The sequence below is a fragment of the Streptopelia decaocto genome (genome assembly GCF_964273445.1).
Source record: "Streptopelia decaocto genome assembly, chromosome: 1".
Classification (NCBI taxonomy): Eukaryota; Metazoa; Chordata; class Aves; order Columbiformes; family Columbidae; genus Streptopelia; species Streptopelia decaocto.
Window position 1 is genome coordinate 204,611,951 of NC_138663.1, and position 19,763 is coordinate 204,631,713.

The following is a 19,763-nucleotide window of genomic DNA, read 5'->3' on the forward strand; positions in this document are numbered from 1 at the left end:
GCTAATTAGCTGTTTCTCCTGTTATACACTGCAGGCCCAAATTACAAGGAATAACACACAGTGTAACAGAATGTGGCCTTTTGTTTTATCTCATGTCAGAAAAGCACACTGATAAAAACAATCCCTCACAGGATGATATTTTTTTTCCACACTATTGAGTTGAAAGGTTTGAAGAATGTCCACAGTACCAAAGGATTTAATTACATGAATTTAAATCATTAGAATATTAATGAGACTAATCATGCAGCTTAACAGTTGTATACCAACTGTAAAAAGGAAATTTCATTCTGTTGGACCAGTGGATGCATTACATTTGAAAATGTTTTGTGAATGTTAATAATTGCTGCGAGGCCCCTTCCCTTTGAAAACACTCAGGAATTTTTGGAGGAAGATGGAAAAGAGGATGAGCAGAGAAGCCATTGAAATGGAAATGCATTGAAGGTACATCACATAAATAAAACAACGAGATAGGTTTCTCGCACTGCTGAGCCAACAGCTGAACGAAATCATGGAAAGTCTCCATCTGGTATGCAACAATATTAAAAATAGCCTGACCTTATTTAGGGATGTATCAGGCTGTCAGTTGTGGCTACTAATGTCAGAGATAAGTAAAACCATTTTGATTCACCAACATTTACAAATTTAGACTTATTCCTGTGTTTAAAATTTGAAAATAAGGCATAAAATAGATTACTTTGTTATTGTGAAACAATGTAAATCAGTTATTTGAGAAAAAATAGATTTTCATAAAAGAAAAAGAAATATATTTTTATTTCTTTAAAGTAGCTTTTTTTTTTTTTTTTTTCAAAAACAAGAGCAAACAACAGTAGTTGTCATGAAAAGCATTTTAGAAAACCCCAACGGTCAGAAATCAAAAACTAGTATGTCAAATTTTCATAAGAAGTATCACTTCTATATATATCCACTTGTATTTTAATTTTATTTAACAAGTTAAATTAGAAGTGGTACTGAGATTTGTGAAAGGCACATTCAAATGGAAGAATGAAAGGACAAGCATCTAAGACTAGAGAAAACCAAGATAGTAGAAAAAGTATGTGATCATAGGAAACACTGTCCAATTTGTAAATTTTAAACATTTCTGCCTGTTCCTCCCACAGGAGGATTCCTGGACTCTAAGTGTGCTTTGAGGCTTGAAGAGGAGCTGGATAGCATGGATCTAAGATGACTCAGGCTCTGAAGGTTAACACTTCTGGGTGTTTTAGATTTGCTACAGGTATGAGAGAGGATCAGCTACACTATGCCCACTTACATCATGACTGCTTTCAGCTTTGGACAGAAAATATCACAGCTGAACTTGACTTCTCCGATCCTTCTCTTTAGTGACCAGTGACAGAACCTGAGGGAATGGCAGGAAGATGTGCCAGGGGAGGTTTAGGTTGGACATTAGGAAAAGGTTCTTCACCCAGAGGGTGCTGGACACTGGAACAGGCTCCCCAGGGAGGTGTCACGGCCCCAAGCCTGACAGTGTTCAAGAAGAGACTGGACAACGTCCTCAGACACACGGTGTGAACTGTGGGGTTGTCCTGTGCAGGGACAGGAGTTGGACTTAATGATCATTGTGAGTCCCTTCCAGCTCAGGACATTCTGTGACTCCACAATTCTATACAGTCATCCTTAGTTACAAATCAATGGAAGCAGGTGGACATCTAAACTTAACTTGAAACTATTCACACACAGCCAAAATGGTAAATAGGAAGATTCTACAAGGTGAATTGGTGAAACTGAAAGACTTTATACCCCTGAATGTTATGTAATGGAAATTTCAATATCTCATCTATATTCCTGCCAAATTCAGGATCCATATGCACTGCTATTAATTAATTTGAATTTGGAATTTAAGGTGTTACTTCACTAGTGTGTAGTATTTTTGATAAAGACAAATTTGTCCCTATAGTATTAGATATTTTTTCATGGTAACTAAAAGAATGACACCTTTCTGAAGCTTTAGTAAATATCTAGCTAACTCTGAGGACACTTAAGCATTCGCCAGAGATGTTCCTAGGCATTTACAGTCTTCCTCCAGGCATGTCTGAAAGTCCTAACAGTGCTGAAAAGGCAGGTGCTTGACTCATGTTCCTAATTCAAAATAATAATTAAATCCAGCTTTCTGTTATCTCTCTGAACTGACATGTCTAAAAAAAAACCAAACCAAACCAAACCAAAAAACCAAAACAAAATTAAAAAAAAAAACAACAAAAAACATTTTAGGACATATCTGCTAAATTATGTTTCCTGTAAGATAAATGACATCATGATGGTTGCATTATCACACACATAGTTCATCCAGTTTGGAAGATTTTCCCCTGCCTTTCCAAATATTTGAGAGACAAAGCCCCCAAAATAACCCACAGTGTTACAGGCCCCACATGGTATTCTAGTCTGCACTGGGTCTGCCTGGGATGCAGTTAGTTTTCTTCACAGTGGCATACAACTCTATGGTTTGATTTGTGGCTGGAACAGTGTTGGTAGCACACCAATGTTTTGGCTGCTGCTGAAGAGCACTTGCAATGTCAAGGCTTTCTCTCTTTCTCATTTTGCCCTTTGTCCCCCAACAGCGAGTTGACTGGGGATGGGTAAAGCGTTGGGAGAGGACCCAGTCAGAACAGCTGACCCCAACAGACTAAAGGGGTATTTTATGCCATATGATGTCATGCTAAGCAATAAGGGCTCAGAGAAAGAAGAAAGGGAAAAGATTCACGGTTATGGCATTTGTGTTCCCAAGTAACTGCTACACATGATGAAACCTTGCTTTCCAGGAAAAATTTCTTCCTGGAAAGGGTTGTCAGGCATTGGAACAGGCTCCCCAGGGCAGTGGTGGAGTCACCATCCCTGGAGGGGTTTAACAGATGTAGAGATGAGGTTCTTTGGGACATGGTTTCGTGCCAGTATTGGGTTAATGGTTGGACTTGATGACGTTAAAGGTCTTTTCAAACCAAAATTATTCTGTGATTTTATCTGCCTGACAATGGGAAGTAGTAAGTGAATTCCTTGTTCTGCCTTGCCTGCCCATGCAGCTTTTGTTTTCCCTGTTTAATTGTCATTATCTCAATATACAACTTTTCTCGATTTCCTTCCATTTTCTCACTGAAGCACAGGAAAGGGGAGTGAGAAGAATCTTTGGCTATTGGCCAGAGTCAACACACCACATGCTGTTTGCAAACCTGTTTTTGAAAGGTTCCCTGCGCTAGGAGGAGATGCACACACAATCAAACATGTATCTGGCGCGGTGACTACAGCACTTTCCTAGGAGGAAATACCACAAAATGAAACCAAACTAACCTAAACTGAACTAGTCTTGGGAGCAGGAAAGAGAACACAGGTTTCCTAGCCCACTCTCTGATATATTAGGATGGAGGGAGAGATCATTTTTCCATATGTTAGTCTATCTGTCTAATTTTGGAAAATGTTCAAGCAATCAAATCCTGATGAGAAAGAAATGCCTATGTGTAAAGCAAAGATCTCATGCCCTGTTTTTGCCTGCACCCAGCACATATGCTTCACCTTGATATTTGTTATTTGATAGTCAAAATAAGTCCCTCTTTGGTAGCTATGCTGTGTGACATATTTGAGAGACATGACTCTTCCCATGCACCAGGTAAGATCAAGGTGTCTAATTCAGAACTGTCTATTTTTACAGCAAGCACCTTCTGTTTATTTATCTAGTTCAAATCATGTATTGGAGACTGAAACAGCCCACAGGAACCTTTTAGTTCTACTGTCAATATTTCTCTTGAATGTGCTTTGTCATTTTTCCTTTTTTTTAAGAGAAAGGAACAGTAGTATAAAAGTGGTACAAAAGTGTATAAGTATTGCTAGAATGTGTTATGGGAATAAATCATATTGATTGAACATCTTGTCACTAGGGTAATTGCATCTGTATTTAGGAATTCTAACACCATAGCTGTAGAGTATCCTGGGCACAGGTCCAAGACTGGAAATGAGAACGGGGGCTCACAATGTCCCTCTTCGTAGACCTAGAGAACACTAAGTGTAAAACGTCTCATTAAAACAGAAGAAAAGCCAGACTTGTTGAAAGTGAGACCAGAGCAGATGGTTCTGATGTTAGGAAGGAAAACAGACTTAGAAATGATAGGAAGTCTTTTAATAAAGCTGAATGTAAATGAAAAGAATAATTTTATTTAACTTTTCCACCCTTCCCAATGGCTGAAATTCCCAACAAGGGATTTAATTCTCTTCTGCTTTACAGCAGTGTCATTCTTCTAAATTGCTCTTGGTTCTGATCTTTACATGTGCTCTGCATGGTAATTTCTAAGTTTTATGAATTTTCAGAAAAAAAACAAGCTGGCCAGGACAACCCTATTAAACTTCCTCATCAATAGTCTTCTGGAAGGCACAACGCAGCAATATGATTGGTGTAGGTGGATAAATAATTAGGCTTATGCATTTGTATAATAAGAAACAGATGTGGACAAAACATGATGAATGAGAGACGTTAATCAGGAGCTTCAGAAAGATAACTAAGGGCATGCAAAGAGAAAGGTTATATACTGGCTGGCTAGCTTCTTACTTCTTGCTTTTCTTGCTTCTGGTCATTTAAGCCTCTTACCCTGTTATGTATTCACTTTATCTTTCTCTGTCTCTCCTTTTTTCAACTATAGTTGCTTTTTCAGTCTAAAATAACAACAATATCAAATGCTTGTAGAAAAGCAGATCTTTTAAACTCTAATAAAAACATTCATTTATTTTAGAGTAAAATTCTTTTTGTAGAAGTCAAAAAAAAATGAAGAGATATTAATATGAAAACACGGAGTCATCTAGTTTGTGCTGTTATTTATCATTATCAGCTTTCCTCTGCAAAAGGAATACAGACAAAAGAAGAGCTGTTTGCACCACTTTGCTAATACAGTGTGCTTCTAGATATCTTCTTAATAAGTTAGGAGGTTGCATGCTGTTCTGAAAGGAAATATTCACACTACATATTACTGGTAAGGGGGAAAGGCTTAATGAAATCACAGGGTTTTTTTCAAAGAAAGGCCATCTTTAGTAAGCTACAGTTTACATGTTGAAGTCTAAACTACAAATTATGTGAATATAATATGCTATAATTCATCTGAGTGCAATTATCATTCCTGATTTCTTCTTCTAGAAAAGAATTAACCATGTAACTGTAAAAGACATGATTAGTTGTAAGATTTGTTTATAACTTCTACGTGATACTGAATAGAATTGCTGTGGGAAAATAAACAATTTCTATATATTATTAAAAAATATTACTTACATAAGGGATTGTGTCCAAGGTGTCTGTGTTGACAATTATAGGTGCAGGGCTTGCCTGAAAGAGGAAAAAGGAGAGAAAATAAATGTAAATATATGAAATTCATTCATATTGAAATGCTCATAAAGATACATTAAATTAAAAGTTTAAAAGCCTGTCTTCCCTTTGAATTTATATTGTACAGCAGTACGTAACTTTGAGTACTGTTCAATCAATTAATGTTGAAGGAAATAGATTCTCAGCCTCCAAATCAGAGCTCACTGTGGTCCTTCTTTTCAATTTCATTAGTCTTTGGATCACATCCTGAATATATAATAACTAGTCATTCATTTGTAATAGAACTATAAGAAATATGATTTATTCAGCTTACAATTAGGCAACCTTGGGGGTGAGGATTTCAGGTGCCCTTACCTTACAAATCTACTTTTTGTGTTTGAGCAAAACCAAGATGATAAACCCCAACATTTTTTTGTTTGCACTACTTATCAGTATGTAGTACCTGTATATGCACATATACTATGATATTTATGTGTCCTGGTTTCAACTGAGATAGAGGTAATTTTTTTCTGACTAGTTGTTATAACGCTGTGTTTCAGATTTAGAATGAGAATAATGTTGATAAGACACTGATGCTTTGGTAGTTGATAAGTAGTCAGGGACCTCTCAGCCTTTCACGTCATACCAGGTGTATGAGAAGCTGGGAGGGAGCATGGCTGGGACAGCTGACCCCAACTGGCCAAAGGGTTATTCCATACAATGTGGTCATGCTCAATATAAAAGGTGTGGGAAGATGAAGGAAGGGGGAGATGTTTGGAGTCTCCTTCTCTGGAGACATTCAAAAACCCTCCTGGACACCTTCCTGTGTGATCTACTCCAAGTGAACCTGGTTTAGCAGGTGGGTTGAACTGGATGATCTCCAGAGGTCCCTTTCAACCCCAGCCAATCTGTGATTCTATAATAGCTCAAGGACTCAGGAGGAGAAGGATCAACATGTAGTCAGTGTAGTATAAAAAGTGATGGAGAGTACCTGTTCTCTGTTTGCCTGATGCCTACTTGGTCAGCAAAGACTCTTCAGCCATTGTAGTGGTCTGATGAATGTAGTCATGCCTAGCACAGTAGCTCATTTGCTCTATTTATCTACATTGTGCATTAGCCAATGAATGACTGTCTGTACTTCAAAGCTGTATAGACCACAGAGTCTCTTTGTGCATGGCAGAGATGATTACAGAACTACTGAAAACACTGATTGTATGTCTATTGCCAAATATTCACTGCAGGATATCAAAACCTAAGTAAAGTAACCCAAACTAACTTTAGTACAGCAATTCACATGCTTTGAGGATGCCACAGTTTCTTTCCAAGTTTGGCGTAGTTATTGTAAGATAATTATTTGTTCAGAGAAACAAAATCGAGGCAAAAGACACCTACTGATTTCCCCTCATCCACAGAGCTACTCATCTCATCACAGAAAGTTGTCAGGTTGACAAGTCACACAATTTACCCTATGTCCTTCACGAGCCTTGACAAGGTTTCCAGGAGGCACCCACCAGGATGTTTCAATTTGTGAGCTTCTTACCTACTCCTGGCCCCCAGGTTCCCACTTGGCCCATCAGCCCTTCCACAGCAAAAGTCCGAGCATTTAAGCTGCTCCTTTGAATAGTGTGATCCTTCCCTGCCTGATCTTCCCACAGAGCCTGTAAAGAATTGGCACCCATGCAAGAATATCTTTCAGAGTTCATTTTAACCTGGTGCTTACTGTATTCTTGACTGATTGGAAGAGTTGACCTTCAGCTATCAAAATGATGATTTTCTGCCACTGTTCAGGCAGATAGGTGTGAGAAAATTCACAGAGCAATAGTTTCAGATGGATATACTGACTATAACTCTTCACTCACAACTAATATAATAAGTGTATTTTTATTTTCTGTTCCTTCTGTTCACATGTGTATGTGTGTGCGCATTTGTGGGGCAGCAAATCTGTGTGGTGACTTTTATTTTTATCTTTTTTTTAATGGGAATACTGATTTAATACAAACATTTTGCTTCAGTCTCTCTAACGTACGGTAATTTGAAGAACACTGACATCCTGAGCTACAACATTGCATTTAAGTGCAGGAAATTGAGCTGTTTTTATTAGTTGTGTCCTGTTTGTATCTCATGCTTTAGAGTAGGAGGCTTTAATTATGTGGAGTTGAGAAGGCAACCACTGGAGAGAGACCTAAATATAGCACTAGTCGTGGAGTACACAATAGCATCAAAATAGTCCTGTTATCACTGTGAAGTTACTCAAGGCATAGGTCAAGAGGAGATCAGTAGCAACGGGGAGTCAGAAGGATTTTGCCTTCCAGGATGATGTGTCTGTATCTATCCTGACTTAAAAACACGTCATATACACTGATTCATCGAATTCTCAAAAAAGTTAGCCAGATATCTATTCACTTCTTAGAGAGAACACTGACAAATCTAGCACAGCCGTTCATCAGCTCATCAAGAATACTTCCAACTGTGCATAAATTAAGAAATGCACACAAAAAAAGTTTCTAGATTCTTTTGAGAATCTCTGCCTACTGTGTCTTTGAGGCAGTGCTGCCTCTTATTTGTCACACTCTATATATCCACACATAGATAAAGAATATAAGTTTGAGACTGGGTGAGAAGAAGTAGCTTTCTGGAAGACAAGGATAATGACTGTATTTCTAGCTCTGCCCTTTGACCTGCTCTGCAGTCTTAAGCAAGACATTTAATTATTTTTTACCTGGCTGTTCCCAGCTGTGAGAGAACTCTAGAAAAACTGGCTTAATTTGTTCAAAGTTTTAAGAGAGATGTTGGTTGGCAAGAACTACATAATCTATCTAAATGTAGGCAGTTTTAAATTTTACACGTCTAATTTCCTAACTTGCAGGATGAATTCAAATCAGTAGTAATTAGTTTATGAAAGACCCAGCCCTCTTTTAAGTCAGGTAGCATACAGAGGGCTCCCAGATTTTGCAATCATATTTTAAAGATGGGAAGATGACTTCATGAGGATATTCACAATTGTCCAGCTGCAAAATAAATCCAAACCAATCACCGAAAGAGGGAATTTTACTGAGTGTAGTGAACTGAGTGATCCTGTTTTCCCCATTCTTCATGCACTTTCCTTTCTGTGCTAATCCTTACCTGTGAAGTATTATATTTTGCTGACAATGTACCGCATAGTCTATCAGCCTTATAACTACTGCTTCCTGCACAGATCTTTTTCCTGCCCTTGATTTGTAGCAGGGCTTTCAGCTGAGCCATCTCTGTGCTTGGAAGAAAAGGCATCACACTGACAGCTGCAGTGACAGATTGCCATAGCTGGGACAAAACTTGAATAGCTTTGGGGAAAAAATAAAAAAAGAAAAAAAAAAAAAAGGAAGAAGATTTTTTTTCTTCTTTTCAAAGGACTCGAGCACAACAGACTTTGCTTCCAGAAATATATATGAGATTGTTCTGCTTGCAGCGAGTCAGACGGTCTAGTTGCTTTTCCACCAAAAGCACAACTTGAAAGCAAGACACGGTGAAAAGACTTGAAGCCAGTAGAAAGAGAACAAAAAGGCACACGCTCTACTTCATAACATTTACTCTGCTACCAAATTCTCTACAAGTGTATGACATGACTCATACCTCTCAGACGAGATGAACTTTCCCTCTACCATGAGTGCTAGCATTATCTTGGTTGACTCACTTTGCTTAAAGCATTCACAGTTTTATAGATTATCCATATTATGTTGAATTTCATTCTTTTTGGATCATTTGTTACTCCTGGCTTTAACTGTTCCTACTATGCAGTGCTGTATTCAACACCAGACTGTGAAACTACTTGCCTAGGTATATGGTAACTAATTTATAAATAACAAGCACAGCACATTACTTCTTAACCAGAAAAAAATGAAACAACTAGGTGATCATTTTGAAACTATCCACATACAGGTATTCCTAGCTGCAGTTTTGACTCAGAAATCTTAATTGCTTGTTTTCCTGTTAAGGAATCACCATCATATCTAAATTAATACACCTAAGTAAACTCAAAATAAAGAGGTGGTGAAATTTAGAGTAATACAACAGTGTATGTATTATCATTTAAGAAGTAAGTTGAGTTGTCAGTGGCTTATTACCATCTTTTGCAAGCAGTTGACTCTCTAGACTGTACATCAGAATTCAGGGCTCATCCTCCCAGGTAGTCAGCTCTAAAATCTACAACACCCTCTGTAATATTCAGCTGCAGTTTCACTTTATTTTAAATGTTAACAACTTCTGTCTTAATAACATGAAGCGGAGCAGTCCCTATATTTGTACATGAATAGGCATGCCGCATCCCTCAGATACAATATGTCAGACTGTTCGAGGCTTTGGGAAGGTAACACTGAACTAGTTTAAATTAATTTCATATTTTCAGAAGTTTCACAAATGTAGAAAAAGATTTACACTGACATACAATGGCAGAAAAGATTAAATGATAATTTAGATGTCAGAACAGTAATTCTCTGGCATGTTATAAGGTCTTGAGATCACAGAACACACAAAATCTTCGTTGTACCTGCCACTGAATTACAAACTGTAAGACCAAGAAGGAGAAAAAGTCATTTGCTTTTTATTAAACAGAAAATATAAAAAGATAGGGAGCCTTTTTGAACATCTAAAGAGTGATTTTTTAGCAAACAATCCTACCTCTACTTAGAGACATAAAACAAGTCAAAAGCAGCTTTGCTTCCAGGCTGCAGCTGTCAAGAATAGAAGAAAAATGCCTCAAGAAATCCTTGAGGCTTTTCCCTACATAAATAATACAACCCCATATAAAGCCACTTAATTTAAAGGTAAATAGTGCCTTTCGAATAACATGGCCTTACATTTGAGCTTGGGGTTTTGCGTTGGTTTTTATTTAATCTGTAGGAATAATTTCCTATTTAAAATTGCATTAGCTGTGACACTGTTGAACAAAAACATTATGTAGACCTAAGGAAAACCTAACATTTCTGTGCGGATCCACAGGTTGCCAGAAGGAATAGCAAGAAAGCACCTACTTTACAGTGGTTGAGTTTCACTTGAAACTGCCTGTTAACAATTTGAATTAGCAATGATTAACATAACGGTGACTTTTTACCCAATATCAGATCCAGTGAAGGACACAGAAATGTCAATGGGAAAAGCTCGATAGAGAATGAGGGATAATTATGATACATCTGAATTTCCAGTGAAGATATTATTCAACTAAATGTTATTACCCATTAAATTTTGAGGTGTTAACCTTCCTATCACTAGGGAAGGCGGATCCATATGTCTCATTCTAGGATGCCAAATGCCATACTGAGACTCACACAGAGGTCCCATTATCACATCTCCACTGACTCACAAAAAAAATTGATGCAAAGTGTTTTACCCCAGTGCTCTAACTTTGAACAGAAATTTAGGCCTAAACCCTGGATTTAGAAATATTGCTTCAGCACATGTTCACGGCCTTTTGAAAGTGAATGGGCCATAAACATTCATTTGTTTCCTAAATCTCTGATCTGATCTCCACTGTACTTCAGAACTTTCCCCAAAGTCTGTGTTAAATCACATCTCTTAGGAAAATAACAGATTTAACCAATCCAGGCGATGCCAGTTTCTGTTACGTTCTTAACTCTGGTTGTAGAAACATTAGAATTGAGAACAAAAATAGAAATACATTCCATATGGTCTTTTTATAAGTGTATTATCGTCAAAACTCTGCCTTCTGATATGGATACATGTCTTTCAGATCTTATTCATAACAATTTTATAAAAGGTTGAAACATTTGAAAAATCTGTCTTGACACTACAATCAATATTAGTGGAAAGATACATTGCAAAAATAAAGTGTTATGGAGTGATGTTACTGAAAACCTAAGAACTAAGCTAACTTATGTTATACTGCAAAATTATCAAACTGGATACATCTTCCATTTTAAACACCTTACGGACATTCTGCTACGTCTATCAGATCTAAAAACTTCTGGGTGAAAGTCTCCGCGTAACTGAAGTTAATGGTCAAACATTGATCTGCTTCAATGGATTAAAAATTTGAGCTAATATGTGTATACTCAATATTAGTTTTGTTTTTCTCCTGGCATGATTTATAGTAGATGCATGCATTTAGCCAGCAGCTTCATGAAAGTAAGGTAACACCAGTGCAGTTTTTCAGATCTGGGGGATCCCCTTCCCCCTAAGTTGCTTATTCTTTTGCATTTAATGCCTATTATAGGCATTATTATGACATATAAAAACATGAAATTTTTATGTGATTTTTAATGGATATGTGATTTTTTTATAAAAGACTGTTACACTCAAGAAGAGACACACAACAAATAGAACAGGAAAGTAATCCTGAATACCTGTCAAGTTCTTTTAACTGAAAAAAGTTAATTTATTGCACTACTCAGGAGCATAGACTCCTTCAAACAAAGATTTTTTTTCCTCTTCAACTGGATTTTAACCTTCTACAGAAACTATCAAGACTAAGTGACAAGTGTGTGTACATATGCATATATAGACACCTACATGCATACAAACATGCACGTACACATGTATACACATACACCCAAGCACATACTATGACAAAAGCATGGACCTGGTTTTAGGCATCCTATTTGACCCAGTTGCATGCTGCAGTGCATGATTCAGCCTTGCTGTCCACAAAGATTAAACTTATCTCAGAGGAAAACAAAATGAAAGCAAAACCAAAGCCATTCTATCCCTCCTTTCTCTTCACAAGTGAAGGCTGCATCGTCCATGGAATAACTTTTTACTTCTAAAATCATGGTACACTAAGCTCTCAAAGCGGTTTTCCCATATCTTATTCTGTTACCTTTTTACAGCCTGAAGTGCCTGCAGGTTGAGTGTTACATTTATTCCTGCATGGAGAATTTATAACCAGTCCCAAAAGCACAGAAACAAATGGACTAAAAATTACAACACAGGTAATGACAACAACAAGAAAAATGAATGTAAAACTACATGTGAAATAAGAAAATTACTTTAACAGAATTTGCTATCTATTCAAGAGGTTTATCAGAACATAAACTCCAAAGAACCAAACATCTTCTTTCAGGAACTAATCAATCACATCAAGCACTGTATACAGCAGCCCAGAAATAATGGAATCAATATCAAAGAGCACGTGCCTCCGCTTGGTAAGAGCAGAAGAGACCAAGACTTACTGGTGTTACGTCTAACTCTCCATAGACAGGAAAGAATAAGAAATACAGAAGAAGCATCTTTAGAGTTTTAGAAAGGTTCTCAGGTATAACAGAATTAGCAAAATCACCACTGGCCCTGTTCCAGCATTGAGGCTGCCAGGAGAAGAGCTGGGGTTTACTGTGGTTTATAAAATGCATCAACTTAACTCACTGATTCTAGCTAAGCATGTGTAGGAACAAAACTATTCTGCGAAATGCTTTAACTCAATTAAGGTATGTTTAATAGTATTTAGGAAGATGTTAAAGAATTAAACTTGATTTTGAATACCTGCAACAAATTCAAAGTTAAATTGGGCTGTGCTGGAGCAAAGAAGGTTTTGATTTTTATGTCAGTAGAAGAAAACTTCTAACGTCCTCTGGAAAAGTTTTAATTGATGTCCCAGAGTGTCCCTTCATGTCCCAGAATCACTACATGATTAACAAATTTAACAAAATAATTTCAAATATATTGCTTGCCGACAGCTTTATTCAAAGCTTAAATTGCTGCAGGACCACTGCACTCACAGTATGTTATTTCAAGAGATAAGAGATATCAGTGTTTAAAGTGAGCTATCGAGAGTTCAGACTGAGTCAGGCGTTTTACAAGGTTTTGCCTCATGTGTCAGAAAATGCAGTTCTCAATGGAGATGAACTGTTACATAAATTACAACTATTTGGTATTTTACTATGGGGCTTGCCACCCAGTTTTAGTCTCAGTTTTCTCACTGGCATCCTTCTGCCTGAGAGACCGGGTGCACTGCGGGTGACGTGCAGGACAGCACATGCCAGAACTGCCACTTTTTCCGTAATTTTACAGATTGTAGCACCCAGCAGGAATGTCACAGGCTGCCAAGCTTAGCAAGGACTCTCCATGTGAATCTGCGTAACACCATTGAGTGGTGAAAAAAGAGAATGTTCCTTATAGGTTGATGAAATCTTGTTTTAGGATACTTGGTGGAAATACAGACATGTCATTTTCTTTTGTTTTTAGGACCAATTTCCCTCAGTTTAAAAACTGGCAAATAGGAAAACGAAAACAAATCAATCCAATTTCTAGACTTTGTACCTTGCTATTCTCCCAGGGAGTTGTCACAGTCCCAGACCTGACAATGCTGAACAACACTCTCAGGCACATGGTGTGAATTTTGGGGTTGCCCTATGGAGGGGCAAGAGTTGGAGTCAATGATCCTTGTGGGTCCCTTCCAACTCAGGATGTTCTCTGATTTTATGATTCTATTCCTTAATCTGCTACATTAAAGATTTTATTTTAAGGAATATGCCCCACTTGAACACGAAGCTTGTATTATTCCTGCCTTCCTTCCACCTTATACTGCACATGAACAACCAGGTTGTGGTAGTGGTGCTGCAGGCACCTCTGTGAGCAGAAGAAACTATTAATAAGGAAGAGTGAGGAAAAAAGAGAGGCAGAGACCTCAATAATTAAATGTTCATGTTAACTGGTAATAAAGTTAAATTCCCTAAGTCAAGTCTCTGCTTTGCCTGCAAGACACCTGCTCCGAAATTTCACTGGAGAACAGATATTTGTTCAGTGTCTTTTATTTATTCATCCTGTTTTTGACAAATCTACAGTCACTTATTGGAGGTGTTGGAGCATAGGAAGGTAAAAGAACAAGGTTTTCAATTATAAAAGAAAATGTTGATTTGAGTAGTAGAAGCAACAAAGAGCAAGTGCAAGCAGTACTGCAGCCACAAGGAAACTTATTGTGTAAAATAGAAACACATAAAGTAGCAACTGATTATTATTCGTAGAGGAGTTTTCCACAGAGAAGGAAAGCTACACCTTCTTCTCCTAGCATATAGTCTGTTAAGATGCTATTGCTGTCAACCTCTGACTTCTCAGAAACAGCATTTACTAAAAAATTTCAAAACACAAAATCAACGCAACATGGCACCACAGGTTTGTAGAATAATGAAACCATGTAAAGGGACTGAACTTGAGATGAGTAGCAACAATGCCATAAAAGCAGCTCTATGATATGCCATTGCTTAAGCAAAGAAATTGCCTGGGGCCATTACAATTCTGAGAAGCACAATGTGACTGGAGGGTAAACCAAGACCGACAGTCTTTCAAATAACTTGTACAGGACCTCAAAAATACAGCTTACTGAAATCAGAATTATAAGCCTGGAAAAAAAAATGAAGGCCATCCCTGTCAAAGAATTAACAAGGGAAGAGCATCTTTGTGAACCTAACAAAATTAGATTAGGGGTGTAAATAGGTGTATCAATACTAAAAAGACAGACTTAAGAAGATGAAATAAAACAAAAGGAAGAAATGTCAAAAAAAAAAAATTCTTTGGTGTTATGAGTGATGCTGAGAAACACTTCATATCAGAAAAATTATACTTGCCTGTTTTTCAACAAATATTTTGCTATTTTTAACATGGGAATATTTTTCAATTTCATGCCAAGGGCAGGCAAACAGATTTTATACACTGATACAACTGTGTGACAAATTCAACAAACTACAGTGTAATCTCTCTAGAGGAGGGATAGAAGCCTCTCTGTATAAACTCAGACTAAGCACTAAAATACATACTGTAGGCAGTACTCACATTCTGGCAGATGGGCAACATGACCTACGAAGTCTTTCCTCATCTTTACATTTTAAAATTCTGTCATTTCTAAACTGTTGTTTTGGCTAAAACTGGATGCAGAAACACTGAGTAAAAAATTATTATCTTAAACGGAACTAAACTAGATGGGGGCAATTTCAACAGTGACTTATTTAGCAGCAAGTAACGTGGCACTTTTACTGATGAGGCAGTCACAAAAAGTAACAAACGCACCACTTTGAAATGTGACCCTTCTTAGATTACAGAATATCCTTTAGTTACTGATTTTAAGACATGTTTTCTGCTGTGTAAAACACAAAAATCTAGGGTGCTACTATTTGTATACAGTGACCAGGACAGGACTGGGAGAGTTCTGCACTCTCTGGATTTACTGCATGAGTGTGGATAACTAAAAGCCACTTCTCCCACAAAATGAAACAAACTTCCTTGTACACAGAGAGAACATTGACCTCTCACTGTCACTACTGAACAATAAACACAACAATCACAGAGACATAAAACCTAAAAACTGTCAGAACTGATCTACCAAGATTGAGAAGATGGGTTTGCAAATCAGTTAGAAGAACTTCAAATGTCACAGCAACCTTTCATGCATTTACATGATCCCCCAAAACACTGGAATATTAAACGGTTCATAACGTCAAGGCAGCTTCTTCCTATAATAATAATAACAATAATGATAAGCAGCTCTGGGATGTCTATCTTTTTTTAATAGAGATAGTGTCTTTTTTTAATAGAGAAGCTCCAGGAAAGGACTTTCAGAAATAAGCTTTGATTACTGTTAGAAGGGAAAAAAACAAAACAAAACACAAAAAAACAAACCAAACCAAACCAAATCAGCATTTCCTGACAAAGCATGCAGTGGAAGTTATGCACTATACATCAGGCACTAGGAGAGAACTCCTGGAATAGGACTAAGCATAGCAATTAGTAACACAAAAAGGATCTGTCTGCTTAAGGCAGGACGCAGATTAAATATAGGCATCAGAATCCAAGAGTGCAGTTGTGAAAATATCCAGATTTAGGAACTTAGATTTCCCTTGCCCCTGTACAACAGTGCTTCAGCCTCAAAAAACAACATCTGTCTCATGCAACCAACAATCAGACACGAGGCAGCCTCTACCACAGACCCATTTGGACAGATCCAGTCTCCTCCTACCCTGTCTCTTTAGGCACCAATTCCACCCTCCAAATGAAATGGAAAATTTTCAACATACCCCCCTCAGCCAGTAAATTATGATGCCTGACAGAAATATCATCTTTACCATTCTCAGCCTGCTGTAAATCCTGACTTTCGCCATGGGACGTCTGGGGCAAATTAACACCTAATCTGATGGTCCTTTCCAAAAGCTACCCACCTTCACAGGCAGGCGCACCAATTCTGAGCACTAACATATAAAAACCCCACTGTAGACCTGACCCTGATACTAAATAAATGTTTGGTTGGGAGGACAAGAAATGGGAACATCTTGTGCTTCAGAGGAGCAGGAGAAAAATGACATAGAAAATATTACAGCAAGAATAACACAGAATCTGCGGGAGGCTCTAGTTTTTTTAGGGCAGCTGTAACAAGGAGAAATCAAGAGACTCCAAAGTTAAAGTCAGACCATCCTTCACATAACACTATATGCTTTGGGATACATTTTGAAATGTTTTCTTTGATTACAGTATAAGCTCTCTAGTGATACACAGAGGTGCAAGCATGTTTTCCTGTCACCCCAACTGGCATTGAAGGCAGTTAGTTTTGCTCACTTATTAGCTTAGCAGTAACCTGATACAGTTAGTAGCTGAATAATTCTTCAGATTGCTGGTAACATACTTAACAGTTCAGATATATATCTCTTCTGCACAATATTAGTGTATTTTCATTTAAAAATACCTCTTGATATTTATCTTTCACATGGAAGAAAGCAATTTACTCTTTTTTTTTCATCTGCAGTGTGCTCTGTCTGGCTTATCTAACCCAGTCACCTAAAGCATCATTCTGCATCTGCTACTGCAGGGCACACAACACTAATATAAGTGAAATGTGTGGGGTTTTTTTTTCAAAATATTTAAAAGCAACATGATTAAAATTAGTAACACATATTGATGTAAACATAGATGAGTCAACTTAATTGTTTTATTTTATACAAAATAGACAATAGCATATTACTGTATGTCATTTGGTGATAAGCACTAATACCCATGTGTTCAATTTATATTTATTAAATTCAGTTGATAAATACTCCCTCGTTTAAAAGCTATATCTCAATTATAGAATTTTCTGGAAATAAGATACATATGTAATGTAGCTATATTTTCTCTTTATCATTAAATTAATGACAAAAAAAGAAATGTTGGCACTATCTTTTAACTCCAGATATTGAGAACCGTGCATTTTCTCCCCAGAAATCACCAGATGTTATCAACAGCTTTTCTTTCCCACTCACCCATTCATCAGTAAGAAACACAGAAGACCTATCGTCAGAAGTCTGTGTTCATTCAGCTCAACATAGAAGCTCAGTTTAAGCCATTTCCAACCCCAAAAGAAGCCTAACCCACAGAATTTAAATTTTAAAAACCTGACTTATTTTAGAGAACTATTACAGTTTTCCTTACCGGCACTAAAGAATCAAATGTATCCCATTCCCGATTCTCAATAGCTGAAATTGTTTTCAACCAGAAGAGATAGCTTGAAATATCAGACATTTCTGAATGCTTCATACCGAAAGCTGCAACATTAGTAGGACTGAGGTGAGACAGACTTGCAAAAGGAGGACTTTGGCTGTGTTACATAAAGTTCTTAATTAGATCCTTGGTACAAATTGCTATCCTAAGAATAAAAAGTTAATCAAAAAACCTCATTGGAAGGATAGGAGGGTGAGATTAGAGCCGAGACAGCTGTTTCACTTTGGGATAATAGTGCAACTGCTGAACTAAATGGTGTTCCACTATTCAAAAGTGAAAATGTATGTGTGAAAATTAAAATGTTCCCTTTGTGTTACTTAGGACAAAATTCTATATAGCTGATTTTCCTCATTGGAACTCAGGAGATCTCCCTATATTTACATTCCAATGTAATAAGCACCTAACTCTCAGATCCTCTTAAAATCACAGCCAAAATATGTTCATGAAAAGAGAGGAAATTTGAAAGGTACTGAATACAGAATTGGCACATGAAAAAATGTTGCAAGGGCTTTGGTGAAAAACCTTAAGAATCAACCTACAAAGATTTGTTTAATGTGACTAAATCCAAGAAAACTACCCTGACAACCACAGGAGAGTGATGGATGATTTCTAATTTCTCCTAAAGAACACTACTCCAGCCTCTATTGCCAAAGAGATGCTGCACAACTCAGATCTTTATTTACCTGTTCAGGTTTATTTGCGCTTACGTGTTGCGTTGCCATACTGCAGAAACGACTTGACATCCATCCATCCATCCATCCATCCATCCATCCATCCATCCATCCATCCATGACTTCCTTCCATCCATCAGTTAACAGACATGTCAGTTTTATCCACGGTAAAATCCAGAGCCCACAGAAATCTTGAATATTTCAGTAAGTTCAGGATTTTAGTGACAACATATTTTTGAGAGGAGGATACCTCGTACACAGGGGCTGTCTGCTCTGACAAATCACACAGATTTTCTGGAACTAGATGTCACCCTTTAACAAAGAAACTCCAAAGCAAATCCAAATGTCAGACTTGCAAGGTAGTCATGATGAAATGGAAATATCAGGTATGAAGGAAGAAATTCTGGAAATAACAACATTTATATTCCCCAATTCCTCACCTCCTCATAAAAAAAATACTTCCAAAAGGAAGTAGGAAGCAATTATTTGTGGAGAGGGAGAAGGGGTGAGAGGAGAGAGGTTCAAAACTATATGGTACTGGGTCCAAGGGTAGGAAAAAAGTGGCCTTAAGCAGTATGTCCTTACCTGTGTTTTAAACTTTCTCTTTTTGTCTACTAGTAACAATTAATTTTAGGACTCCAAATACTCATGATCAAAGTTAACTGAAAAATAATGTCAGAGGCACCAAAAATAACTGAAAAATCAAGTCAAGTTTGGCAATTAATACTCATTTAAAAAAAAAAAAAAAGGAAACAAAAAGTAGATATTTAAAAATCCTAAAGGTTTGCCTGGTTTAGAACAAAATATTTTATTTCAAAAACCAGAAAAACTTTCACAATTGAGCACAAGTACATTTTTGATGAGCAGTATCTTAGGAAAAAAAAAAAAAAGTTAAAAAATTTATCAAAGAAATAACAAATGGTAAACAGCCTGAGGTAAAACCTGTTGTTGCTTTTTTTTTTTTTTTTTTTTTGTTTTGTTTTGTTTTGTTTTTTTGCAACAAAATCCATGTAGTTTTGCAGAGTGGAGGTGACAAAACAGAGACTGAAATCTGCTTTCCCCCTCCAGCCCTGCACCCACTATTTATTTGATTAATGAGAAAATTCTACACTAATTTAAAAGTTGCAAAAATACTTCAGTATGAACTAAAATGCAATATCCTGCGAAGTATATTTCAGAAAAGATCTTATTTGACCAAATGAACGTGAAAATTTGTGGAAATTCTGAAACATGAATCATGTATAGCAAGGAACAGGTACCTTTCCTTTCCTTAAAACTCCTTCCATAAAAATTCTGTATATTGTTTAGTATAATGTCTTGAATAGACCTTTGGTTTGACCAAACATCACTGTTTA

General features: G+C 37.0%; 1 protein-coding gene across 6 annotated transcripts in view; it reads right to left on the reverse strand.

Moving 5' to 3' along the window:
* Window positions 1–19,763, reverse strand: part of DLG2 (discs large MAGUK scaffold protein 2) — an 895,217-nt gene that overhangs the window by 416,884 nt on the left and 458,570 nt on the right. For all 6 annotated transcript variants that reach the window (XM_082046221.1, XM_082046225.1, XM_082046223.1 and 3 more), the window contains one exon: window positions 5,261–5,314. In XM_082046221.1, the coding sequence (XP_081902347.1) occupies window positions 5,261–5,314 (54 nt within the window). The remainder of the gene's footprint in view (window positions 1–5,260; window positions 5,315–19,763) is intronic.